The sequence below is a fragment of the Amblyomma maculatum genome, chromosome 4, assembly GCF_055883805.1.
Source record: "Amblyomma maculatum isolate TAMU_Amacu chromosome 4, ASM5588380v1, whole genome shotgun sequence".
NCBI classification, from domain to species: domain Eukaryota; kingdom Metazoa; phylum Arthropoda; class Arachnida; order Ixodida; family Ixodidae; genus Amblyomma; species Amblyomma maculatum.
The window spans coordinates 162,908,870-162,936,624 of record NC_139347.1 but is presented as its reverse complement, the minus strand read 5'-3'; the positions used below and the strand labels follow the sequence as shown (position 1 = coordinate 162,936,624).

General features: G+C 45.6%; 1 protein-coding gene across 1 annotated transcript in view; it reads left to right on the top strand.

Annotated features, from left to right (window-relative positions):
* Positions 1 to 702: 702 nt before the first annotated feature.
* The window catches only part of LOC146193389 (MAM and LDL-receptor class A domain-containing protein 1-like), a 301,641-nt gene continuing 274,588 nt past the window's right edge, over positions 703 to 27,755 (top strand). Inside the window, exon 1 of the mRNA XM_084602739.1 lies at positions 703 to 907. Coding sequence (XP_084458865.1) covers positions 796 to 907 — 112 coding nt within the window. The 5' untranslated portion in view covers positions 703 to 795. The remainder of the gene's footprint in view (positions 908 to 27,755) is intronic.

The following is a 27,755-nucleotide window of genomic DNA, read 5'->3' as shown; positions in this document are numbered from 1 at the left end:
GTAGATTAGCTGCATGGCTTCTTGGGGTTTCTATTCGTCTTATAGAGTCCATGCTGACTAGCCCTCCTATCCATTTCGAGACAATATGTTGGCCATGGCCTTTGTATTCAATGCGCTTCTTGGATACAGCGGCTTTTTCCAGTGATACTATCTTCATGTGCCATGAGTGTTTATTTTCTTGTGTGCAGACTTTGAATCTACTGAATTTTTCACTTCGCCATTACTTAGATATCTGCAATCGATCACGCCATACAATGGCCATGACTTGTTCAAGGGAAGCATAAGATATGGAACACGTGCCACCTCCCCCTTGCCTTTAGTTTGTTTTAGTACCAACAACAACGAGCTCAACTTTTGTGCAGCTAGAGGTGCCCGCACATTGTGCTATTTCCCTCAACCAGGAGTGGCCGCATCTGAAGCACGCCCTAAGCACAGGGCCGATAAATTTACGCAGCGCAATTATTAGAGCAATAGCGATATGAAATCAAAAGCCGCGACTGCTAGACAAACGTCTCCCATTGTTTAAGCGAGGCGCTCTTATTTTTTTATCGATTTTCTTGAGCAGGTACTAGTGTGCCTTATCACACAATGTTATCTTTTGTCCCATTGATAGCTGTGTCAGCTTATGTCAGCGTGTGGTATAACCTGCAGCGTACGTCTACAAGTCACTTTCTTGTGGCATACCAGACGCTCAGACGTTTGACATCGCCCCTGTTGCCTATATCAGCCGCACGTTTACGCACTCGCGTGCAAGGCTGCGCCGCCATCTGCGAAGCACGCGTCATTTCTTCTGAGATGCAGCCGGACAGAGGAAGGCCTCGTCGAAAGATGGCAGCCAATTTTGCGCACTTATTCCTACAAAACTTGCTGGTTCTGCTGTTGGCGGAAGTTACAGGCATCGCGGCAGGTAAGTGCCGCTACTTGGGTAAAAATTAAATCCAAAATCGATCTCACTAGCACGTCACTAGATCTGACGCACTCTTGCTATATGTATTTTGTCAACAAAAGCACTGCTCAATTATTTAATGACCTCAAACAGTGGTAGTTAAGGCTGTTGGAGATCAGAAACTTTCAAGGACCGCGCATATCTAAATGCGACGTGAAACTATCAGGTGTCCTATAACCTGCCTTGCCTTGACCAGACGTAGAAAATTATAGTACTTTCGTTCTATTAGTGCCTCCCAATCAGAACATTATACTCTACTAAAAGACAAAATTTGTAAAAATGTGAGGATAAAAATGTAATTTTATTTTATGGACGTTCATGACTAGTACCTTTTCTCGCTTGGTGTCTCTCAGAACAAGTGATACAGAATCAGATTTGTACGCTTCTTTCCGCACTTATATTATGGCATTCTCGGATAAGGTCCTTAGGCGTAAGTTACTGAACAGTTTATTATTGAAATTTCTACTGAAATGGTTCCAAACCATGCGCTCCGCGATATTTATCCGGTCTATATCGTGTTTGAGAATGACTGGGTTGCTGTTTTTAATTTAAATATATTATTGAGATCCTAGAGATACACTCTCTTTTCTGCAAAGCAGCATGCTAGTGTAATATAAAAAATATAAAATAAAATCTACTGTGGTGGCTCAGTGGTCAGAGCGCTCGACTGCTGAACCGAAGGAAGCGAAATCAAATCCCGGCCGCGGCGCCCTATTTTCGATGTAAGGGAAAACCAAGGCGCCTATGTGCTCTGTGAGGTAAGTGGACTTAAAAAGCCCAGTTGGCATAAATTTCCGAAGACCTCCATGGCGGCGTCTCTCTTAGCCAGACTCGCTCTGGCCCGTTAAACCCTAAAATTCAAGTCAAACCATAATTTTTTTATTTGCCCTCGGGGCAAGGGGCAATATAGATGAGGTGCAACTTAAAAACAAGGAGCTCTAAATGCAGTTATACAGTTACAAACAAGTTGCATGTAGTTATACCTTATTAGCTAATAAATTGCGAAAACACTGGCTATCATCAATATGATAGAATTTTGTAAAATAAAGATTTATTATTTACAGCAGCTACGCAGCAAAGTGACGCCGCATTTTGTCAGTGATTACAGCACAGACCAGCTGAGCCTCAAGGCAATAATTCAATACCGCCCTCCTCGGCAGGGCACGAGTGGAGGTGGAATTGAATGTACCATTGAACTCGGGGATGCGAGTATGCGCTAAAGACTCCCAAGTGCACAACGAGCCTTTTCCTACTTCGGCATTAACTGCCGATGTCGCTTTAAGGAATTTAAACGCACTACAGGATAGCGTAGCAGGGAGCGGCAGAACGTTAGGTGGGCGGATGAGGTTAAGAAATTCTCGGGGGTCAAGTGGATGCAGCTAGCACAGGACCGAGTTGAGTGGAGAAATATGGGAAAGGCCTTCGCCCTGCAGTGGGTATAGTCAGGCTGATGATGATGATGATGATGATGATGATGATGATGATGGTGATGATTATGATGAAACACACTACAATGTATAGGAAACTAACTAGTGGCTCATAGCCTTGCCCCCCCCCCCTCCCCCTTTTATATAAAGAACTTCCATAGTCACTAGCACGTCGCCACCTTCCACCAACTGATTATTTTCGCATATTCTAACTGTAGGTGCTACTATTTGGAGCACGGCATGAGCTCGGGCCAGCCGCGGGTCAAGCCGGAATATCAAGTATTTCCACGGGCCTGGCCAGGCCCAGCAATACCGTGGGCTGGCGATGGTTGCCCCGAGTCGGGCTAGGACTCTTATATATCGGGTCGATAAGCCTGGCGTTTGATTCACTATAGTAGTCTTAAAAGGTACAACAGCGAAGCGCATGAAATGCGCGCTGAGAAAAATATCAGCGTTTATTCACGTGCTTGTTTCCTTTTACATCGCCGCGGTGACTCGCTGGCTAAGTGGCTCCCCTCTGGAGTCGGGCTGCCCGGGTTTTCTAGTGTCTGCCGCCACCGCATTTCAATTAAGGCGGAAAGTACTGAACCCGAGTACAGTGCGTTCTCACTGCACGCTAATAACTGCACGCGTTTGAAATTATCCGCAGCTTTCAGCTACTACTTCATCATATTTAGATTACCTTGGGATGTATACACGCCCTTTTCGTCTCAGTTGAAAGGCAATAATTTTAACCAGCAATAATTTTAACCCATGAAGTCGTGTTAATAAAGCCTGTCCTGACATATAGGGCAATGAAACGAAAATGGGTAGGCGTAACGTTGAGAGATAGAAAGCGTGCAAAATGGGGCAGAGAAATAACTCAAGTTACCGACATTCTAGTGGAAATAAAGAAGAAGAAACGGGCATGGGCAGGACATGTAGTGCGAAGAGAGGATAACCGATGGTCGCTTAAGGTAACAAACTGGATTCCAAGGAAACAAAGTGTAGCAGGGAACGGCAGAAAGTAAGGTGGGCGGATAAGCTTAAGAAGTTCGCAGGGGTCATGTGGATGCAGCTAGCAAAGGATCGGGTTATTTGAAGAAATGTGGAAGAATCCTTTACCCTGCAGTGGGTATTGTAAGGCTGATGATGATGATGATCACATATAGGCTTTGAGGACACTTGTTATTTGCACATCACGGGCAATCAAATGTGAGCGATTAAAAATCTTCTAGAATAGCGCGCATTGGTTTATTACTCGTGGATGTAACTTTTTTCACTATTGGATCTCGAATTCTTTGTTTTTTTTTGTGTTAGCTCTCTCAACATCTTCACCACAGCTAAAATGTATTACCAAGCGAGCAGTCCTGATTGCCACTGCATTTTGCGAGCCAGGGCCAGCCTGAAATTCTTACCGGGCTTTATAGGCGGCCAGGTAGGGAGCAATAGAGCCGTAAAACCGATAGCCTGGGCCGGCTGCACGCTTTAAGCCGCAGGCCTGATTTCCTCCCGCGATTTAGTCTTCGCGTTCTGGCTAGGGTGAGGCCTGAAAGCGAGGCCTATGCGTAGAGAATACCCATTCCGCAAATAACGAAAGAGGTTGACGTATATCAGCAAGTTCTCTTATACGTCGAAAGAAGCCACAATGTCTAGTGAGGTTTCACATCCCGCCTGGAAATAGTACTCGGCTATTCGATGTACCAATGCAGCGGCACCACTCTCTCGACCGACCCGGGATTTCCTTCCGAAGTTGATAGGTTCGCTGGACGTCTGGAGATAAGCAGGCGTTATGGAGAAACCCTGATTTTACCGCATAACGTGTCACGTCATAAACCGCGTGACATGGCTAGTTAGCAGGCTCTCTGGCTCGTTTGATTGGAGGTGGTATCTCAAGTCTTACTAGGGTCATTGGCATCCTCTCAACTTCATCTCATCGGCGCTCGCTGGTCCTTGTGCTGGACCCTTTTTTTAAGGCGTTCCACATTTAATGCCCAATATCTGTTGTAGTTGTGGTGTGCATCTCCCGGACAGTGGGCATCGTCTCAGTCGTTGATTGCACCTCTCCCCACCCGCGCACACTATTCGGCTGTACGTGAGGCGAACTGGGCATTGTTGTCGCCTTGGCGGCCAGCCGCTTCATTGTCTTTGTCGGTGACTCGAACGCCAATAATAAATATGAGATCCTACCACCCTCTGCACCGTGCGGCTCCAAACTCGTTCATTTCACCCCGGTCCTCCAACTCACTGTTTCATCCGGTCCCCCCTTCCCTCTCTACAATACCCATTGCGTAGATTTGTGGATTCATTTAACACTCACTTCACCGTCCTGCTAAGCTCCACAGGTACGCCTGGAAAGACTCATCCACGCACTCAAAAATATTTCGATGTTTTGCAAATATTTTTGTACCTGGAAGTATGGCTTCAAAATCAGACAGGACGGCTTTGTGTGTATAAAATGCGAAAGGACTTCATTGGTGACAGCGCTTAAAACGAAGAAGTGAGAATAAAAGTGGTCTTGTTCAGTATTATGTGGCGAGCATTTTATTCTACTCAACAAGTTATCATCTTAACGTCCACCGTGACTCATTTATGCGCAGATTAATGAATTTTTAAAAGGAGAAAGTTTTATTTTGCACTGACGAATCCTTAGAGGTAGTTTATTCATTTTGATTTTTTTATTCATTACAATCTTCGGTGCGACTTGATTCCAACAAAGAAAACAATTTTTTTCAAATTCTACGTAGAACTATTTGTAAAAAAGAAAAACAGTAACCCAAACCGAAACTGCTTTCATGGCCAGAAACGACGTTCCAGTCGACGAAACGGTGATGCCATATACAGTATCGGAAAAAGACTCGCACGCGCATTTTATTGTGAAAATCAAGCATGGAAATCACGAAGGCGTACATAAAATGTCAGAGATAGATAAATATAGACCTCAAAATATGATGATCACGCGAGGAGCGGGCAGTAAAGTGGGTGTAGTGTTTGTGACGTCATGAACGCAGCGTTGCCCGCAGAAATCACCTGAACTGAAGCCATGAGAACTGCCCATTTTAAAACCCTGTTAAGCGCAAATGAATAACCGCAGGGCGAATATATTTGTAGAATATGTTAGGGCAGAGAGGACAGCCTGCAGTAAAATTTTCAATAGAATATTCGAATGTAAAAAAACTACCGGAGTCACCCTTTAACCTCATGTACTGATGCACAGACAAGAACAGTGCCTCAGAGCTCCGTGCTCTCGCCACTCTTTTTTAATATATTGTAAATTTAATATATTCAGGCACACGGCATTAACCCCCCCCCCCCCCCCCCCCTTTTTGAAAGCGGCGACTCGACGCTGGGAGTGTTCTCAAATTATGCACACAGGAGAAGCAGGGAACACAAAGCTGCACACGCGCACTACGTGAACAGTTTCAGCACTTGAGCGCCGCCGTGTTGAAGGTCGTTGGCCCCGAGCAACAACTTCGTAAGCCACGTTACTAAGATACCGAATGACCTCGTATGGCCCAAAGTAACGGCGAAGTAAGTTTCTCGGAGAGTCCTCGACGGCGCACTGGTGTCCACACCCATACAAGATCGCCAGGCTGGTAGTGAACGTCTCGGTGTCGGAGGTTGTACCGACTGGCATTGCGATGTTGTTGATGTTTAATACGACATCGTGCGAGCTGGCGCGCTTCTTCGGCCCGACGTAGAAATATGTTGACGTCTGCATAGGCGTTGATGACATCTTCGCCATGACTTATGGGTAGCATAGCGTCCAACATTGTGGTGACGGGACGACCGTAGAGTAGCTGGAATGGCGCAAGACGCGTCGTCTCCTGTTCAGCCGTATTGTATGCAAACGTTGCATACGGGAGGACTTCATCCCACGTTTGATGCTCAACGTCGACGTACATGGAAATCATGTCTGCAAGCGTTCTATAGAGGCGTTCAGTCAGTCCATTTGTTTGCGGATGGTAAGCAGTAGTCCTACGATGACTTGTGCGGGTAAGACTGAAGAGAGCCTGCATTAGTTCGGCCGTAAAGGCTGTACCGCGGTCAGTAATAATAACCGATGGGGCACCGTGGCGCATTATGATGGCCGTGAAAAAATACTGCGCTACTTCAGCAGCAGTTGCACGGGAAAGTGGCTGTGTCTCGGCATATCGCGTTAAGTAGTTCGTCGTCCCTACTATCCATCTGTTCCCTGATGCAGACGTTGGAAAAGGGCCCAGAAAATTCATGCCCACTTACTGGAAAGGCGCTGTTGGTGGAGGTATCGGCTGAAGCTTTGCAGGCTTCAGCGGAGGTGTCTTTCGCCGCTGGCAATCTCGGCATTTTCTCAAGTAATGCTGGATTGAAGGCAGCAACTTAGGCCAATAGTACTTTTGCCGAATGCGCGCTAATGTTCGCGTGACTCCTAAATGACCAGCCGAAGGCTCATCGTGGCATGCGTACAAGATTTCTGGCCGGAGGTCGGATGGCACAACGAGAAGAAAGGGTCCCTTGTGTTGAAACTTTCTCTTATATATAGAACGCGATTGTGAATGCTGTAGGACGACAAACCCCGTGCGAACGCACGTGGGACAGCTACATCAAGGCCTTCGAGATGCTCAATAAGCGGGCGTAAACCGGGGTCAGCCCTTTGACGCTGGACCATGTCGGTGGTCGTGACAACAGCAAGAAACGGGAAGTCATCGCCTTCTCGGTCGGGAGGGGCAGCATCAACTGGTGCACGAGACAAGCAATCGGAGTCGCTGTGCTTACGGCCGCTCTTGTATACAACCGTAATGTCGTATTCTTGGAGACGGAGGTTCCACCTTGCAAGCCGTCCAGAGGGGTTTTTGAGGTTGGCTAGCCAGCATAACGAATGGTGGCCGCTCCCAGCCCTAAAAAGGCGGCCGTAAAAATAGGGTTGGAACTTAGTTACCGCCCAAACTACCGCGAGACATTCCTTTTCCGTGGTTGAATAGTTTGCCTCTGCTTTTTAAAGAGAGCGAGTCGCGTAAGCGATAACTTTCTCAGTGCCATTTTCCACTGAATCGGAACGGCACCGAGTCCAAAATTACTGGCATTGTTATGAATATCCTTTTTCATCACAGTGGCCAAGTATCGGGGCGGCCTGCAGTCGTCGGCGTAACTCGTTGAAGGCATCCTCTTGATCATCTTGCCACGCAAAAGGAACATTGTCTCGGGTAAGAAGCGTAAGGGGCCCGGCAATCGCTGAAAATTTCTCAACGAAACGCCTGTAATAGGCACAAAGCCCCAAAAAGCTTCTAACGGACTTTTTGCGGTTGGGCGCGGGAAGTTTTTCACAGCCGCAGTCTTGTCGGGATCCCGTTTCACGCCCTCAGCACTAATAACATGGCCAAGAAAGCAGAGCTCCTGGAATCCGAAATGGGATTTCTGTGGTTTTATCGTCAGTTGGGCTTAACGCAGTGCCTGTAGTACCATTCGCAGCCGGTCGAGGTGCTCCTCAAAACTAGCCGCAAAAATGACGACATCGTCAAGATACACTAGGCACGCTTGCCACTTCAGTCCAGAGAGAATGGTGTCCATCACTCGTTGGATGGTCGCTGGCGTAGAACAGAGACCGAAAGGAAGCACTTTAAATTCATAAAGGCCGTCAGGGGTGACAAACGCTATTTTCCCTCTGCCCCTATCTTCCACTTCTATCTGCCAGTAGCCATTCTTGAGGTCAAGAAAAGAGAAATATTTGGCATTGCGTAACCGGTCCAATGCTTCGTCGATACGTGGGAGCGGGTATACGTCCCGTTTCGTTACCTGATTTAACTCACAATAATCGACTCAAAAACGCAAGGTGTCTTTTTTCTTCACCAACACTACAGGCGAAGCCCATGGGCTGGTAGACGGCTGTACCACATCGTCGGTAAGCATTTCTTGCGCCTGGTTTCGAATAGCCTCTCGTTCCGTTGGCGACACGCGGTATGGGTGTTGTGAGATCGGCTTGGTCTCCGCGTCAACCATAATGCGCTGTTTGGCTACTTGGGTGCGCCCAACTTTCGAAGATGTTGCAAAGCATCCAGCAAAATCCTGAAGGAGCTCTAAGAGTTGCCGCCGCTCAACCACTGACTGATTGGGAGTATGTCCACAGTTGATAAAATGTCGGGTACATCGCATCCGGCTGGCGACGGCGGCGCCAGAGTACAGATCTTCGCTGGCTCAGTAAAGTTGGCAACATACGCGATGGCCGTTCCTTTCGCAATGTGCTGAAACTCGGTCCCGAAATTTGTAATCCAGAGCTTCGCACAACCATCTCGCAAGCGAACCAGTCATCTTGCAGCGCCGATCCCTTTCTCAAGAAGCAGGCCCACGTTCTTCTCTGCCAGTACGTCGCGGTCGCATGGTGAGTCACTTTCTACCAAGACCATAATGCTGCTCCTTGGCGGGACCGTAACGTCAGCAGCTGTAATACGTAAGGCGGGCGTTGATGAACCGTCGACGCTAGATCCCGCAATGGCTTTGCTCGGCGAAAACGTCACACGTGATTCTCGCAAATTAATTATCGCACCGTTAGCCTGTAAGAAATCCAAGCCGAGTATGACGTTTCGCGAACAGTGGGTAAGTACAACAAAGTCGCCAACATAAACAAATCCGTCAATTGCAACTCTCGCAACGCATATTCAAGCCGGAGTAATAAGGTGTCCCCCTGCAGTGCTGATCTGAGGCCCAGTCCACTCGGTTAAACTTTATTGAATTTCCTGGCTAACCCACTGCTCATAACTGAATAGTCCGCCTCCGTATCAACCAACGCTGTAATGAGAAAATCGTCGATAGAAACCTGTATGTCCGAAGCTGCGCACTCAGGTTCATCGTTACATGACGCCGTCTGATAGCCGTTATCTTGTACTAAACTTGATGGAGAATTGTCGACACTTCGCTTGTCAGCGGCCTCACCTCCGCAGGTCGCTGTTCCTAGTTGCCCCGACTGCTCAGGGAGCGGGGGCTCGGCGAGCGGCCAGTGCGGTATGTAGATGGACGTGGACTCGGAGAACGATAACGGGAAGAGGTAATGACGCGGGACCCGTATTGTGGGACGTCTGGAGGATTCGTATGCGTCGCCAGGTACTTTTCGATTTCTGGTGGTCGTTCACCACTCCGAGGACATAGTGCACGTCGATGGAAACCCCGAAGTCCGGCGCGGCGGTACGGACAGAACCTCAACATGTGACCGGCCTCACCACAGTGGTAACAAAGGGGCCGATTGTCAGAAGAGGAGAACGACGCGGGCTTGGATTACGAGTAGGGGTCTCCACTCTGGCTCTGGGAAAATCGTACTCACTATGATGGTGGTTGGGATGAGGCACAGTGGAGTTCCCTCTTGGAGGATCAGAGAAGTTATACTGCTGAAGCACGGACGCGTACGTTGGCACACTCGGTGGCGGTGGGTGCGCACCAGTCACAGACGGTTTCGGGACGGCTTGCCTCACGTCTTCGCGAACGACCTCCGCGAGTTATGGAAGCCTCGACGACGACGTTAGACCCTGTAGCTGAATGTGGCTTCCTTCTCTCTGACCAGAGATGGAATAAGCTCCCTTAAAGCATCATCAGAACTGTTGAAGCCGGAACCATAGACGACCGGTGACATGGCGGACACGTTACGGTTATAGTGCTGAGCCCTGTGTCGAAGTGTTTGTTCTATCATGGTTGCCTCCGTTAGAAAATCTGATGCTGTGCCAGGTGGACTGCGCACAAGCCCAGCAAATAGTTCTTGTTTCACCCCGCGCATTAGGTGGCGCACTTTCCTCTCCTCTGATATATTCGGATCAGCACGCCTAAAAAGGTGGATCATGTCGTCGTAGTACATTCCAATACTTTCGTTAGCGGCTTGGATGCGAGATTGCAGCGCCGACTCGGCACGCTCTCTTCGGTCGTTGGCGGTGTAGGTAGCCAACAGCTGGTGACGAAAGAGGTCCCATGATGACAGTGTCGTTTCGTGGTTCACGAACCACGTCCGCGCTGAACCTTGGAGAGCAAAGTATACATTATAAAGCTTCATTTGCTCATTCCAGCCGTTGTAATTGGCGACCCGTTCGAACTGGCCCAGCCAGTCTTCAGCGTCCTCATAAAGCTCGCCATGGAAGGACGGTGGCGTTCGAGACTGGAGGACAGCGAACTGGGGTGAAGACTCTCCGTTATTGATATGCGATATTCCGGTTCATTCTGATATCACTGCATCTGTATATGCAGATGACAATGTATTCTTCGCATCTGCAAAAGAGATTCATGACCTCTATCGTTCAATGTAGGCTTACCTAAATCCACTCGAGGTTAGTTGGACAAAATTAAGTTGATTTTAAATGGGTTGAAAAGTAGTGTGCTAGTTTTTAAAACCAAACCGCTTTATATGTTTTCCTAAACTACCGCTCAGACTTTATACGTCAAGTAAAATCTGTGCGGCATTTAGGCATTACGTGTGATGCTAGTCTGGATTGGATACCTCACATCAAGACTAATGTTCATGAAGGTTGGTTTCGCTTATGGGGTATAGCGACTCAGGCTATCAAAGACGCCGTAGTTGAGGGCTCTGGAAATTGTGGTCACCTGGGGTTCTTTAACTTGCACTGACATTGCACAGCACACGGGCGTCTAGCTTTTCGTCTCCACCAAAAAGCGGCCGCCTAGGCCAGGATTCAACTCCGAATCATTGTACACTGTCATCGAGTGCCCTAACCACTGCGCCACACCGGCCGGGCTTGTTCAGAAAGTAGAGTGTACACTTGGTGGTCTCACACGCATAATTAGGTAACAGGAAGTTTTCAATGTGCCGAGATACTCTTGTCGTGCTGTACAAACCATATGTGAGACCGATTCTGGAATTTGGCTACATTCTTATTTCTGGTTCTCCAAAATACAAGCTGCGTCTTTTGCTCCTTTTAGAGCGACGTGCACTGCGCCTCTGCCTTGGTCTCTCACAATCAGTATCGACTGCTGTTCTGCACTTGGAGACTAGTATTCCGAGCCTTAACTCCCGTTTCCGCCTTCTACTTGTCAGGTAATTTATGTGGTCATCTGACACTACTTCGGAGGCGGCTATACCTATTTTTGTGTCCCAACCGGCCCTCTTTCTCACTCACCAATGGCCAAGGTTCTGCATGCCCAGGTTGGCTTTAGGCAGAGGATGCTAGCAACCATTGCTGTCAACTTCAGTTCTTTATGTCCTATTGGTTTAAAAACGTCTATAGTGGATATCAATTTTGATTCTATATTTCCATCTAAAGTGAAACCCTTGCATGGAAGTCTCATATCCAGTCTCCTATCTCATCAACTTGAAAAGTTCTCGGAACACTCTGTAATTGATACGGATGCGTCGTCCCCACACAAAAGGCAGCGATTGGAAATTTTTCATGCTCTGTCTTGGCGATTTTGGTGCGCGTCCCGGATTACGCACCGATGTTTTTAGCAGAATTTATGACAATTGGTTTTGCACCTCCAATCCAATCTAATGCCATCCGATCAAGTGTATTCCTATCCAGTCCAATCAGGTACAGTTCATTCCAGTCGTATGAAATCTAACCCAATCCTGTCCAATTCAATCCAAGCCAGTGCAATCTAATCTAGTTGAATCCAATCCTGTCCAATGCTGAGCACACGCTCACCTGAAATGCGCCGCTGACTAGCCTATCATCATCACTACTATCATCCACACGCTAGAGAAGAATAAAGACGCTCTACTCGCTGTCTTGAGTGTAATAAATACCATGCCTAAAGAAAACGTTCCGGGTGTGGCGATCCATGTGGAATAAGGTTCTTGCCGATAGAAACATCACAGGATATACCATATGATTTGATTATGCTTCTGGGCCTGCACTCAACATGGAAAACGAGGATTCAATTTGAACATGCTGATCTTGTCGTGCGTCCTGTTCGCGAGCATTTTGTTGAAAGTGTCGTTTCACTAAGAGAGTGTTACCGAGCACTCCCTGATCCACCAGAATGGATTACCTTGCTTGATGTTTTGGTGTCGCTGAGAGAATTTTAATCCGTGTTTGCCGAAGCCTGGCTTACGCGTTTTATGCACTGTATTTCTGATTTCACTTTCAAATGTCAAAGTCGGCAATAAAGAAAAAAAAGGGGTGTGGCGCAGTTGGTAAAGCGCTCGGCTGGGGATCAAGGGGAGGCAGGTTTGATTCCCAGTGAAGACGTTTTTCTTTTTTTTTTCATGATGAGACCGGCCCATCGGTATCACGTCATGCCAGATGGCGCTGCGAGCGCGCAGCGTTTAGCTGCGTTCGCCAGCTGCTGCAGTTGTTAGGCAACGGATCTGTGCCTCCTCGGAGTGCGGCAACAGCGAAATCGCAAGTTCGTGGCCGGTGTAGCTTTCGCTACAATATTTTTTTCTCTCAGGCCTTCTCTCTGTTTTGTTCTCATTGGTGGCAGCACGAGACGCTATTTTGAGTCGCACACTAAAGTATTGCATTCTGGGATGGGTGCAAGAAATACGCTTTATCTGTCAGGTCACTGCGGTAATTTCCAGAAGGAAGCGGCTGACTTATCTAAATCAGCGCTTGATGCACCTGGCTTATGTACCATCCCTAATATCATCGTTTTTGAAAGTTCTCGTTTTCAGCACTATCACTACATTGCCGCCTCATGTAATGATCAATTGGTATCTACAACAGACTATCAACATCTCATGTACTCATGGAAATTTCATTCATGTAAATTATGGTAGTGTGCGGTAAGGCTGACTCTTATGCGATGCGTGATCCCCCACCTAAATATTTACCTAAATAGATGCGGGTTCATGCGGGTTCGGTCCCACAAACCCTTGTGAGGCTTCCAGTGAGATTGAAACTATTGAGCAATTCCTTTTTGATGGCTTAGGGTATTCACATCAGAGAAGGGCACATTTAGAAATTCCAGTAGCACAATTGGATTTACTTTGTCAGTCCCGCATCTTCTCTGCTTCGGTGCGAGTGCGAAATGATTAGCGTTGCCTCAAATTTGTCATTATTTAAATGAATACATCACAGCTATGGACAGATTACCTTGCTATTTGTATTCCAAATTTACAAACTTCAAAGATGTTTCTAGGTATTTTCTTTTGCTTTTATTCAATTCTATGGTTATAAGCCATAGGTTTATGTTTAGTCAATAATTGATTTATTACACTAATTCAGTATATGTAACACATTTGGCAGTCCACACTGAACCCTGGACAATCCCCCTTCGGTTGTGTGCGCCATTTATGAAGTTATAAAAAGAAGAAGAAGAAGCTGCTGTACTTCTTAACGGGAGGATGGATCTTGCACCATCCACAGAAGGTACCGCTGTTTCCTATCCATCGGTTCTCGTGCATTGCTGCATCTCGCTGTTGTCAATAAACACAAGCGACTGTCCCATGCCATATATCACGCCAACAGAGCTTGTGTGGCCTTCCTATGGTGCTGTGCGCAGCTTCCCCTATATAATTATCGCCCTTTTCTATCGACATTATTTTGATGCCTTAGTTATATTAGGCACAGAACTTAGCTCATCGCCCTTGATTACACATAAATAATTTAAAAATTCGGAAGCAGCGATTACAACAGCGAAGAGTTTAGCGAGATCAAGTGTTTCAATAAAACAATTTGTAGATCAAATGTGCATCTACGAAAGCGACAACCAATTCCCTTTCATCTATCATTTTCTGCAGCACGGGAACTTGTTGTCTAAGAAGAGAGGAGCCCAAACCAATTATAGAAAAGGCAAAAAAAAAAATAAATATAAGTGCAAGCTGAGGGGTCCTTTGATAATTGTTACTTCGCTTTGGCTTCTATTGGCCACCATCAGTAGGGTCAATACCAGGGTTAAACCCCACTTCGTCTCTTCTCTGACTGATTCTCTGATTTCTCTCAAATTAAAAAAAAAACAGTATCATTTCCCAGTCAATTTAAGAGCGAGTTACTGGTTCTTTCTAATCGCCGCGAGAAATACTTATGTCCTCTGTCCAACAGATTCATCTGTTTGTGTGTATATGTTGACAGCAGCTTACATCAATATTACCTTAGAAAGAAATTTTACAAATCACCTATAGTCTTACCAAAAAGAACGATTGCATGATATATGAATTTACAAGTCTAGAAAACTATAATTTTCCAGTCATGTGTTCCCTCATTCTGCTTCCTTTTCCTCGCTCCATACATTTCAGTATAGATGCGGGAGCAGTGATAACAGTAAAAGTGTTCTGAGAACAGCTCTTCGAGTAAACCATTTTGTTTTTTCATTGCCTTTTGACGCGCTGGCGGCAAATTTGTGTTGCGGCAATGTCAGTGTACGCACCAGGGGTGAAAGAGTTACGCGTTTGGTACCCCGAGCTCGCCGTCGAGCGACGCCGCTATCGAGCTTTGTGCCGGCCCATACAGCGTAGCTCAGACGCGTCAATGCACCCCACCTATCACAACGCGTTTTACGCAGCACTTCCGTGTTATCGGCCCAGAATCAAAGAGGAAAGAGACTTGGTGCTACGTCCGGCCTGTCACAATGCGACTCGCAAAAACATTTTCGGCGCAACCTTTCAGCAGGCAGGTACCATAATACCTCCATACCACCATACGCATCCAAGCCCCTGTGCGCTTGCGCTGCTTTGCTTCTATGCGCGGCCGCGCCGGATGCGCTGACGCTCCGCGGAGCGTGGCCACGCTTCGCGGTGTTCGCACATATTTCGCACACATATAACATTTATTCATTACCAATTGCAAATTATCGCTTCAAATCCTAACTTCCCCCTTCATAAGCGCACAGATCAAATGCCAAGATCCCGCACACAACTCTCACGGAGGGGATTTCATTCTATGAGCCTAGAGAGGCTTTCGCCCTAAAATAAGAGAAAGAATGGATAGTCACGCCAGAAGCTGGTGACCCCTCGCAACCACAACAGTGCGCATGCGCCGCATCCAGGCCGGGAGCCATGCGTTCCGGCCAATTGAAGCTCATTACGTGAGAATGGAATGTCCGGCTGTGCAGGATGGTCCTAAATATACGAAGATATCGATAGACCTAATGAATTATAATGACTATTGAAATTATAACATGACTACGGAGCAACCAATATGTCAAGCGACGACTTGTAGTGACCGCAACTGACTGGAAATGAGTGAACATGCTTAGCTTGGAGTGGTTTGACTACAATGAGTAGGGGTGACTGACCATGAATATGGAACGACTAATATGTCACACCACGACTTGTAATGACCGCAACTGATGGGAAATGAATAAACATGCTAAGGTTTCAGTGCTATTGACTAAAATTGCTAGACATGACCGAGCATGGCTACGAAAAGACCAATATGCTAAATGACGACTCGTAAAGGCCGCAACAGACTGAAAATAAGTAAGTATGCTTAGCTAAGAGTAGTAATGACTAAAATGACTAGGCATGACTCAGCATGACAATGGCATGACCATTACGTCAAATGACTTGTAATAGTCGCAACTGACTGGATATGAGTAAATATGCTTAGCTATGTGTGGTAAAGTCTACAATGACTATGCAGGATTCAGCATGTCTACGGAGCGACTAATAATCCTAACGACGACTTCTGTGGCCGAAACTGACTGGAAATGAGTAAATATGCTTAGCTATATGCGGAATGATAACAGTGAGTAGGCGTGGCTCAGCAATATATTAAGCGACAGGTTGAATAACCGCAACTGACTGTAAACAAGGAAAAGAGGCAAACAATGAGAGGCAAATGATAAGAGAGGAAGGGTAGGCTTTCAGCATTCTCATCTTAAGATACATCTAAGAGACCCTCCATTTTTTTTCAACAGTACCCTTCGTTTGCCGCTTTGTTCTGTGTGACGCAGAAGGCAGGTCCTCTTCCTTCCTAAATGGACAGCTCCCCTCCTCCCCCCCCCCCCCCCCCTCCTGTGCATACCAGCGCTGTGCATACCCTCGCATCATTGCCAGCGGCTGCGCAAAATTTCTACGCATCGCAAGCTGCCGTGATTTTGATATCTCTTGATTTCAGGTTGTGGTTGATAGGGCTTGGCATCCCCTCGTTGTTCGCTACTTTTATCAACCTTTGCTAAATTTACCAGCCTTCGCGCTCCTTTCTTCCCCCCTGCACGGAAGCCTCTGCCCAACGCGCACGGGTTGGGAGGAGTTTGCCAACTCTCTTCTGCTGACCTCACTGATCTTTTATTGCGATAGCAATACTGAGCCAGGGGCCCGATCCTCGATATTCGCCTTCCCCTGGCGGCGCCATAATGTCTTTCTGATTGGCTCTGAAAAGAGTCACGTGCTTCAAACTTGTGGCGCGAAACCATCAGTTGAGGCAAGCACTTTTAGCGGTTACGTCAAAATGACGTAGCCGTGAAAATTGATTTCAACCGGAGCTATCCTTGTTGCCTGGATGACAAATACGAATGGTTTTGGAGTGGAAGCAAAGTTACTGATGGTGGTTTGGAGAACACTTACGCTCGATTAACCAATGTGATGAAAATAATGGCATACTGGGAAGGAGCGGATGCTCAAATTTGATTGGCTGGAGCTATGCACGTGAAACACGTTATACGCAGGCATATTTAGATTACGTCAAATTGACGCGTCATGACGTAACTGATGTGCCGCCATTACCGAAAATGTTGACGTTTGGCCGCCATAATTTCGCCGAGTGGCGAGGTGCCCGAATTATGCTAATGAGACTATGGCGACAGGCAAGCTGATTTATGCAGCCGTTAGCCTACCGTAGTTTCTTAGCTTGTTATTAAAAGTAAAAGGATAACTTTATATACACCTTGCATGGCTTTTAAACGCAATAGAAAGGCAAATTATGAGCGCGTATGAAATAAAGGACGCTTGAGACAATCTGTAATGGGGGCAGAAGCTTGCGGCCGCGTGACGGCGCTAACTGCTTTCTTATTTCAAACCCTTTCTTCCAATGGTAAGAAATCATTGGTCTGTGCGGTTATGATAACCCAGCAATGGCGGTGGCCATGGAGGGAGGCATGAAGGGAGGTACGCTTTCATTATAGTGAACTAGAATATGTATTCTAGTTCACTATAGCTTACATGGAGGAAAGAAAGAACTTGTACGCTTATGAGTGGTCTTCGTGCCGTTCGTCGTCTGCAAGTAGTGATCGAGGATTTGCTGCAGCACAGCAATGCTGTCAAATTGTCTTGAAAGATAGCTCGTCAGTACAGTCAGATCAGTCATCTGACGAGGAGTGTAGTGTGGCGGCTTTGCAAGCTCCGAGGCGAGAATTGTCCTGCGCTCGGAATGTTGAACTGTTGAGCTACTGGTGCTTCGGGTGTGATCGCAAGTGGTGAACGCCTCTGATGTTGGATGGCACGAAATGTATTCGTTCGGCCGAGCGACAAGCTCCCGGAATGTGTCGGGCTTCTCGATGGGTGTCGACCAGCAAGGCAACGCAGTCAATCTGCTGGAAATGGTGCAGCTCGTCGAGCATCACAGAGGTAAGTGCAATAAGAAAACCTGTAAAGGTGACTGTTCATACAGCGTCATTCGCATTCAAGTTGTACGCAGGCGGGAAATGACTGAAGATTAAAGGAATACTCACAGGACGCATGCGGCGAATCCGATATTTTTAATCAGCACTTTGCGTTGCTTTTAGCTGCATATTTCTACGACGCATTATAATTTTCTTCAACTTCTCTACACTGCACGAACTTTAAAAAAAAAAAAAAACAAAAAAACTAAGTGTGCTTGTAGTTGTCAAGATTTCTTGGTTAATGGTTTCGACGACCGAGAAAGGAAAAACAAGTGAAATCGCCTGATATAAGTCGTTCCTTTAATTGCAAAAAAAGAAAGAAAAAGTTAGCCACAATACAATTTCCGCCACCAAGCCGTCTTTACCTGTTACGGAAATGGTTCACTTAGGTTTAGGTTTTGCACTGACCATTTCTTGCATTCATAGATTACACTTTACCGCAGCCTAGCTTGTAGCTTTGATGATTTTGAATGTTCCTGTGCCATGCGTGTTTGATATTTTATTTGCATATAATTTAGGCACTAAACATTTGCAGGTGATCGTGTGGACCTTGTGCAGCCGTTGCAGCACTTCCAATCCGAGTCATCATGTGGTCGAGAAGTCCTGGGGCCATATTCAACATCATTAACCTTTCTGCTAGGCTTGTATAATCTGGGAGGCCACGCCTTGTCCCTGGACGGCCACATCAGATGTGAAGTGCTATGCAGATGGACAGCTCTTTTTGAAGATCGTTACAGCTTGTAGTGTGTGCAGATCACATGACATTGACGCCACCTGCAAATGGTAATCGCAGCAGGAACATCAACAAGTACAAGGAAGAGGACGTGCAACATTTATATTAACTCGGACAGGAACAACTTGATCACCTGCACTTGAGATTTTCACTCGCTGTCATGATTTTGATATATGCCACAAGTGATCAATGTGCACATTCTTACTGCTTCATGTTCGATAGCATACTGCTGAAAAGCCGTCCAAGTCTTAATTTTTTCTGTGGTTTTGAGATATAACCATCTCTTTGGTGTACATTTTGTTGATAGCATGTGCAAGAACCAAGTTCAGCTTTGGGGTGGCGCAGTGGTTACGGCGCTCGACTATTGTTCCCAAAGACGCGGGATCGAATCCCGGCCTCGGCGGCCGCTTTTCGATGGAGGTGAAAAGCAAGGCGCCCATGTGCTGTGCGATGTTAGTGCACATTAGTGCGATGTTAGAACCCCAGGTGGTCGAAATTTCCGGAGCCCTCCACTACGACGTCTCTCATAGTCTGAGTCGCTTTGGGACGTTAAACCCCACAAACCAAACCAAACCTTTCCTTGGTGCTATAATTTTTTGTCTACCATCTGTAGACATACTGAGTGTATTCTACAAGTGCTGTGGCCCTTGCTGAGAGCTGTCATTCTTTGTTGTATAATTTGCTTTTTTGTGTTCTGCTTAAACTCAGTGTGCATTTTATTAAGTGCTTCATGTCAATGAAACACAGGAAGGTACAAAAACGTTCTCCTTCTACCTCCAGAAGTGCCATTCTGAGTAGGACATGCGGGCAGCAACAGTTCACAATTCACTTTGGTGTTTGTGGCAAGCAGGCAGCCTGCGATGTACTACTTCAGTGAGAATATTTGACATACGTGCACCCTGGTGGATGTGTCTGCAGTCGTTTACCATAGCAGAGTCCATTTCGTTACACCTATCTTGTGTGCTACTAGGGTGAAATGTGAGGTGCCCACTGTGTTTTTCCACAAACTGCAGAGTGAAGCGAGCTGTGCTTCTTTGTATTTGGTTGCCTTTATGCTTGTTTTCTATTGCTTCCTTCATATGCTGAATGTAGATGAACAGCAATCAACTAGTTTTCCCAAGGATAATTTGTGCATCTATTTGGTGGTCATTGTCTTTCATTGTTGTATGCACGGAAAATGAGCCCCCGCCAACTTGTCAACCCATTTTGGAAATTTTAGATTCCACTTTTGCAAAATTTGCCAGTTTCATTTTGCACTGCAATTACTGATGCTTTGTAGTGATGTTAATCAAGATCCCAGATAACATGTTTAACCTCTGCATCATTTGTGTGGCTCGGCGATCAATGAACATTTTTGTATTCTTCAGTTTTTTCACAAAGGCAACTATTGACTTCTCTGTTTTGTAACTAGGCGATATTGATGTGCATGTGCACCCACTGGCAAAAGTTCTTGAAGGTGGCTTCACAGGGGAAAGAATGCATTCATTTGTGTACGGGATAAATTGCTTGACATTTCATGTTTCACTATATAACTCATAGTCACAATAATGATGCACAAGCGCAGGAGTGAAATAAAAACTTTTTGATAAGATTGTCCTTCATAAATTTTTGACTGCAGCTCTACAAAATGCTTTGCTCCTTTTGTGCATTGCTACATATCTTGTTCCATAAAATACCTCCCTCCATGATAGCGTTGTGTGTAGTCCTTCCATACCTCTATTATGAGGCTGCTATCTGGGCCATTTGCTTCTTGACACATTCTTGCTGCTGCCACATGCCCTCCGGCACTCACATATGTTAAAAGAGGGTTGGTAAAGCTCACATATTCATGCTCTAAGCCACTGGAGACTGGCTTCATCACTCGAGATGTTTATCGAATGATTGCAGCTGTGTATAACTGCTTCATTACTTTTTTTCTGTTGCTTTTGTAGCCTTCATTGTTCTTTGTGAGCTTTAAATTGAGAATTTTAAGGAAGGGGCACAAATTTTATGCCAATCACTTTCATTTCATTTATGTAGAAGCACTTTCAAGGAAACTTGTGTTTCATCATCACTTTTCAACATTTTGTACCATTGTGCTAGTACTGAGTTGTATAACTTTTTGCTCTCATAAGTGGCAGCTGCGCTAGTTTCACTTACACCTATCCTATTGTCGCATGTGTTTTCTATGTTATCTAGTATCCCTATGCTTTCCTATTATATCAGCTTCAGCAATCCTCTCTGCATTTAACCGTCAGAATGTGTTGCATATTTTGCACGTCTGCTATGTGTACAGCCTAAATTGAACACCACAATATATTCTTAAGATTGCATTCAAAAGATAACTTCCTGAAGGTACAATCCTATTGAACACAGTAGACGTCATACTATCCATAAGTGAGCCATTCTTTTTCATGATGTATTGAAGAATTTTTGAACAAAGCGATTTCATTTTATCTTGACCACATTCATCTGTTGTTTCTGTGGTACAGCCTCTGCCACAGCTGCATCTATAACTCGGCTGTTGACACTGTGGTCAAATGTCTTGCGAGCCAGCAGAGCCTAATGTAGCGTAGATGTTCAGCTATTGGCTTCTTGCTTTTTTTTTTTTATGCAGCAACGTTAAAGCCTCTTTTCTGCACAAAACGCCACGTTGTGAGTGGAAAATCTTGGGCACATTTCAGACAGGTGACATGGCCGAGTACTCAGTGTGATGTCTCTGGCTTCACCTTTGAGATGAATGTGTGAGGTGATAAACCTTGCAGGATCTTTGGGTAATAAGACAGGCAACCCTTAGGCCATGGAAACGCATCCGTACAGCTTGGTTAGAGTGGGCTTTATAGGTATCTAGACAAGTGGTCTTCCACATAATTGGATAACTTACAGGTATATGCTACTGATATGTATCATAGAATAAATACTAGAAGTTAGCAGTAGCAAAGTCGATTCACACGAATGAGAGTCTGCAGACAGGAGCCATAAAAGCTGTTGTGTCATAGCGGTAAATGCTGAGCTTGCGTGTCCCCACAATTGTTTTTAGAGCATGAAGTTTTCAAGTGCTGTGCTGGTTTGCCTGATAGCCGTCACATTGAGTGACTTGCTGAAATAATGCTTAAGGCTTGTCTTACTGAGACAAACATTTCTCCTTTTTGGTAGACTGCATAAAGGGAACATTCTAGGTGTGGCAGGCATTTATGCACAGATAAAATCATTCTTACACACACTATAACTACCTTTGCCCTGTCCATAACAGAATCAGGGAATACTTGCTCTGTCCCAGGTGCCGACTACCATTTAAATGACGTTGAGTTCCATAATCTTTGATACTGGTAATACTGCGGAACGCATAGCATCCCTTGACTGTAGTTGCAGCCTAGTGGTTTGAGCATTTGGGGACCAATCCTCAGTGGTGTTGGGTACTCATTGGTAAAACAGTGGGTGCTTGCTTTACTGGTGTTGGGGTTATCTTGGGCCAAACACTTGGAGAATGGGTTTTTGACCCTATCTTGTGTTCCCTTGCTTTGTATAACTAATTTCTCTTCTTTGGTCTCCAAGGCCGTGCCACCTTTCAGATATGGCGATGAGCTGTACAAGTACAACAATACTGTAATTACTTGAATGTGTGACAGCCTTACATTTTAGGCTGTGTATTGTAGAGTGTGCAGTGCTGTAAATAAATTTTGTATTGTTTTGTATATTGTAATTTTCAGTTTTCTTATAAGCAAGGCTTCATGTCAGGTGCATGTAAAAAAAAATGCCAAAAAGTACCGAAAGCAAATGATACACCAATTGTTAGTCAACGACGAGCTGTTTAAAGCTACAGGGAATGTGTTACGTGAGTAGCAGGTCTCTTAAAGTGTGCATGTTTTACCAAAATAAAGGACAGAAGCTATACTGCAACCTGTTGGAAGAACCATGCATACAAGACGCACTAGCTGCAAATCATACGCTCATTTAAATCACGTTTAGTTTTCCAATGATATGCAATCAGAATGTCGAAAAAGTAAATTTCATGCTTTATTCCCATATTTATGCCCGTATTCAGGTGAGGTTCATTTGAGCATGTTTTTGAGTCAGAGTGTAGAGAGTGGATGTTAGACAGTTGCACGTTGGACATTATGCATTGCTGGAAGAGCACACAGGGGATGGCACAGCCAATACAAATCATACAGTATTATCACCTGGCATTAATGAACCTTTGCCAAAAAATCCAGAACACCACCCTGATGTGCTGCAGGCCACATTGCTGCAGGCCTTGCAATTCATGCCTCTTTTTGTCGAATATTGTTCCTGTGCATGCTTCTGTTTTTCTTTTTTGTTGCTGTTACTTTTTACTTACGGTGTCTTTAAAGTCACGCTTGCTTTCCCCTTTGGCTCCCTTGCTTCACTCAGAGACAGGTTCGGGCTTTGTGTATATAGCATGTGCACTGGTTAATGTGTGCATGAATGCTACATTCAATTGACAGTTGCTTCAAGAAAATGGTTTCCGTACTGCATCTAGCTCATTGTAATTAGGCATCATATATCATATTCACTCTTCATGTCTGTTCCTTCATTTCCTGATCGTCAAATAGTATATGTGAAGGCATATCTCTAGCCGACCTCATCACCCTTCTCTCCTCTGAGGAATCATGCTGCACTGAAAGAAAGTGCCGGATGCTATTGCAAGTGCAAAACTGGTAAACAGTAGCAAAGGAACTAGGCTGTACCTGACAAATTTTGTTTCTCTTGTGACATTGTGGTGTGATGTGCACCTGCATCAGACGAGCAGTGTTGCTACTTTTATAAAATGTTTTTATGCAACATACTCAGAAACCAAGCAGAATAATACCGACAGCTTTTTTTTTATTATTATTATTTTAACGAGGCATCTGCCACAACAGAGTGACACACTCTGCATGCGGTGAAATGTGCATACAGCGTGCTATGTCTAATTCAGGGCACATTAAATGCCATCAGCGTGAAAGCTAACCTGTTGCTGCCAGTGGGCATCTGGATACACTTTTCATTGCATTTTCATTGCTGCCAGAAAATCTTATCTGCTTATTTTTGCGGCTGCGTGAAAATGTCCCCGCCGCGATGGCTCAGTAATGATTATAGACGCTCGGCTCTCTGACCCGCAATATGTGCGTAGCCCAGCTACGACGATCGCATTTCGATGGAATTAACACGCTAAAGGTGGTCCGATGTCAGCGCATGCTAAGATCGCCAGATATATGGCCTAATCGAGCTCTCCACTATGCGTGTTTTCACTACGCCGCTCCAGTCGGGCCGATATCCGCACGCTACGCCACAGAAGCCGACGCGTATACCCGGCCGTAGCAGACTTGCTAACATGATGGAAACGGTGGGCTGCCGCAGGCAGTTTCCAACGACAGTGATACCCTGAGAAGGCCAGGGTTGTCGTCGGATAGGTGCGTCTCTTCTCTAGAGGCAACTGCAGCCCGAAAATCTGTTGGGCGCTTCCAATTCTCAGTATTCGTAAACAAATTCTTTAATCCTGATACTCGCCGATTTCTCTGCGCGACTAAGTCCATAAATGAAACACGGACAGCTAGCAACATGCAGGCATCTCAAGTGAGGCATCGCTCACACTTGACGACCGGCTGTTTGTGGGGTTTGCGTCGAGTACCGCCGTTCGCTCAGCCTAGCTGCTGGTGGACGTCCGACAGCGTGTGTACTATGATGCACTGTGGTCGCAACTACCGTTACTATAATAGTACAGTACAGCCGCAATGTATACGTAAGTATCTCACTATCTCCTCAGCCTTGCCCTGCCGCGCGACGCGTGTATGCAGCGTAAACACTGTTCGCACCGACCCTTCAGCTTCTTGGCATCGCAGCGTTGGCATTTTTGTAATCGGCGCCAAGTAGCAGACGACGGCGTTATTTTTTGTAACTTTTTTCCTTGTTTTTTTAAATTTCGTCATCAATTTCTGTTTATACGCGTTTTAGCGCCGCCCCAATATTTACGTCACGGGTACGTCACAACATGGCCGAAAAGGCGAATATCGAGGATCGGGCCCCAGGTTTCGGGCCGTCGCGTCATCCCGCGGAAGGGCCACGTTTGGCCATGGATAGCCGCGAAGAAGAACACTCGGTCAACGGCAGCTAATGCTTCCACTCCACATTCGGTTCAGCAGCATTGTACCCTTCTCATTTATATGTGGTACGGGGGCGCCAGGGCATTCTACGGAGAAAGCGCGCGCGTTGCGCGGTCTTTTGCACACAAAGTGTATTTAATAGCCGAAAAGTGCCTAAGCTGGTTAGGTGATGCGAGCGATGCACTATCTTTACAGCCTTTTTTATATTTTCTATGCCTTTTACATACGCCAACCCTGTTTTTTCTTTAAGCTCCTTTCTTCCGCCTGTCGCAGTTCAGCTGCTAAGAGGTGCCGGGGCTAAAAAAATCTTTTACTTTATTCTGTTGTACGAATTAACAAGAAAATAAAAACCAAAAGAAGATGATTAACAGAAAATAAAATGTTAACAGCGCTGGTATACGCGTACTTCGCTATACGCTGTTCTAGTTGCAACACTTTCATTTGGACGAAAAGAGCAGCCTCTGAATTTAAACGCCTAACCGGAAGTGTTTCGCCTTGGCAGCCTTTCGTGCGAGTTCCGAACAATGTGTTTGTAGAAAAGGGACAGGAAAAACTGAATAACAGTGCAACAACGGTAGCCTTTGGGATGTATTCCTTGCAGTAAATATTACGAGATGCCTCCTGAGCAAGATAAAATATTTCGATGATGTCACCTGGGGTTCAAGAAAGTAGGAAAGAACATGTCCCATTTGAAGTGAACGATGCTAAAAAATTGGTTGTCAACTTGTTATTTAGTGAAACAGCGCTGCACTATTGTTTTTTTTTTGTTTTTTTTTTTGAGAACACGCATCTCGTAAGGGTTTTCTGCCGATGATTAATGGGAATATAGTAGTAGGAACCGCAGCCATTTCTTGAAGCAAGCAAATATTTCGACGACAAATGGGATATAATTGTTGATAAAAACAACTTTCGCTAAGGTCATCATGGGGCATAATTTAAGGTCACTATTCCAGAAGTATTCCATTTTCCGTTTTATCTGGATGACAGCATGACGGCAGCATGACGGCCGCATCAGCAAGCGCAGCTACGGCTTGTCGAAGAAATTGCAGGATAGCAGCTGCCGCCGTCGACAATTTATTGCCACTTCACGCACATACCGGCAAACCGGGGGTTGAGTCATGTAGGCAATGCTGAAATACGATTTAATTATTTTAGTTATTGTGCCGTCAGGACCAAACGCCTTCATAGCGGAGTAGGCTACAGCAGTACATACATTACAGTGAATGTTATAAGAGCGGGAATAAATAAACAATATACACAATTAGCTAGTGCATCGCGAAAACGCTGGTTATGTTCAAAGCCTGCAATGTTGGAGGGAAGGCGGTTTCACTCGACGATGTCGGAGGAAGGTAAGACTGAAGAAAAAAAAACGCTTTGGTACAGCATTTAGAAGTTGCGACCTTGTAACGGTGATCTATGCGACGGGAAATGTATTCAGTTGGTGAGGTGACATCGTCATGTAGCGTGTCGTGATGATATATCTTGTGGAATAGAGTTTAGCGACTAATTTTCCCGTGAAATTGTAAGGATGGGAGGAAGAGATCAGTTTTCATGGCTTTGATGCTCGCGGTACGGTTATATTTTGAAAAAACTGCCTGGTAGTGGGCGCTTGAACGCCCCCCGGCTTTGCCACTCAACAAAAGTAGTCTAGGGCAGAGTAAATCGATCCAAAATGGTTAATGGATCCTTACGAATAGTACCCCAGTAGAGGTCTGAGAACTGCCGCATAGCCGCTCAAGCAGTAAAAAGCATATGAATGATAGGCTGATGAAACAAATGTAACGCGATTAGCAATATTTATAAATGCGACATCAAAGGCGATATTCGCTTGCTTTTATTGCTCACAGTTTTACGGTATATCTACTCTAGAAAAATATTTTTGGATCGAAAATAGGTTGAAAGGGCTTGCTTGCTTCACTGTCCAAAAAACAGCGCGAACAAACGGGGACGAAGGGAAGAAACCACAGGAACAAGCGTTGTCGTCCCCGTTTTTTCGCGCTGTTTTTTGGATCATGTATCACCAACCCGCCCGCTTAACTATCCTGTTGCTTTACTGCCCTCGCGGCCAGTGGTGCGCAACCGCCTCTCTGTTCCACAATAAAAGTTACAAACTAACTGCAATTACGTTTGTAGCTTTCAGCCGACCTGATCAGGAGCATAAATTTTGGTCTTTTCCGACCGAATGGTTGGACTGCTGCTGAAAAGCTTTGTTTTTTCGTTCAGCCAGGTATTCTCATAATCCAAAAAATGCATGCGAAAGGTCCGAAATGCCGATGTTCGCTACTTGTCGTGTGTTCCGCAGATCAGATTGCTCATACCAGCATGGCGGCTGTGTCCAACTTGGCCGTTAATTGGCGCCACATACACAAAACTGCTATCACCGCTGCTGTTCATGCTTTATATGATAAACCTGGAAAGGAGGTTACAAGAAAGTAACCTAAGTTTTAACCTGTCATAGAGATTAGGCGCAAAAGCAGAAGAGCAGCGCCTCCCCGGTTTAATGTATACAGACGATATTGCGCTGCTAGCAGAGAGTCAGGAAGAATTGCAAACTCTAGTTAAGCATTGCGGAGACGAACGGGACACTAGACTTCAGGGCGGGTCTGATCATTTTCAACGGCTGAACTGATCAGGGTCTTAAAATAAGAGACCATGAAATACCAACAGTGGTAGAATATAAATATCTGGGGGTATGGGAAACGAAGGATTTGCATACATTGAAAAGTATGAGCAATCACTTAAGGCAAAAGGGCGAAGAAGTGCCGGGATAACGAATCATAGGGCATTGTGGGGATACAACAGGTATGAGATTTTGAGGGTTGTTTGGAAAGGAATTATGGTGCCCGGGCTTACTTTCGGAAATGCGGTTTTGTTCCTAAAATCAGAGATGCAGTTGACATTAGGAATAAATCAGAGAACCATCAGACGATTAGCACTGGGTTCCCACAGCAAAACCACAAATGAGGCGGTACAGGCCGATATGGGCTGGGCATCTTGCGAAGTACGAGAAGTTCATAGTAAAATATTGTATGAAGAACGCCTGAGGAAATTGGACAGTAACAAATGGGCAGCTAAAGTATTTAAATACGTATACCTAAAAGGCGTTGACTCACAATTGAGGGAAAGCACTAGGAAACTAA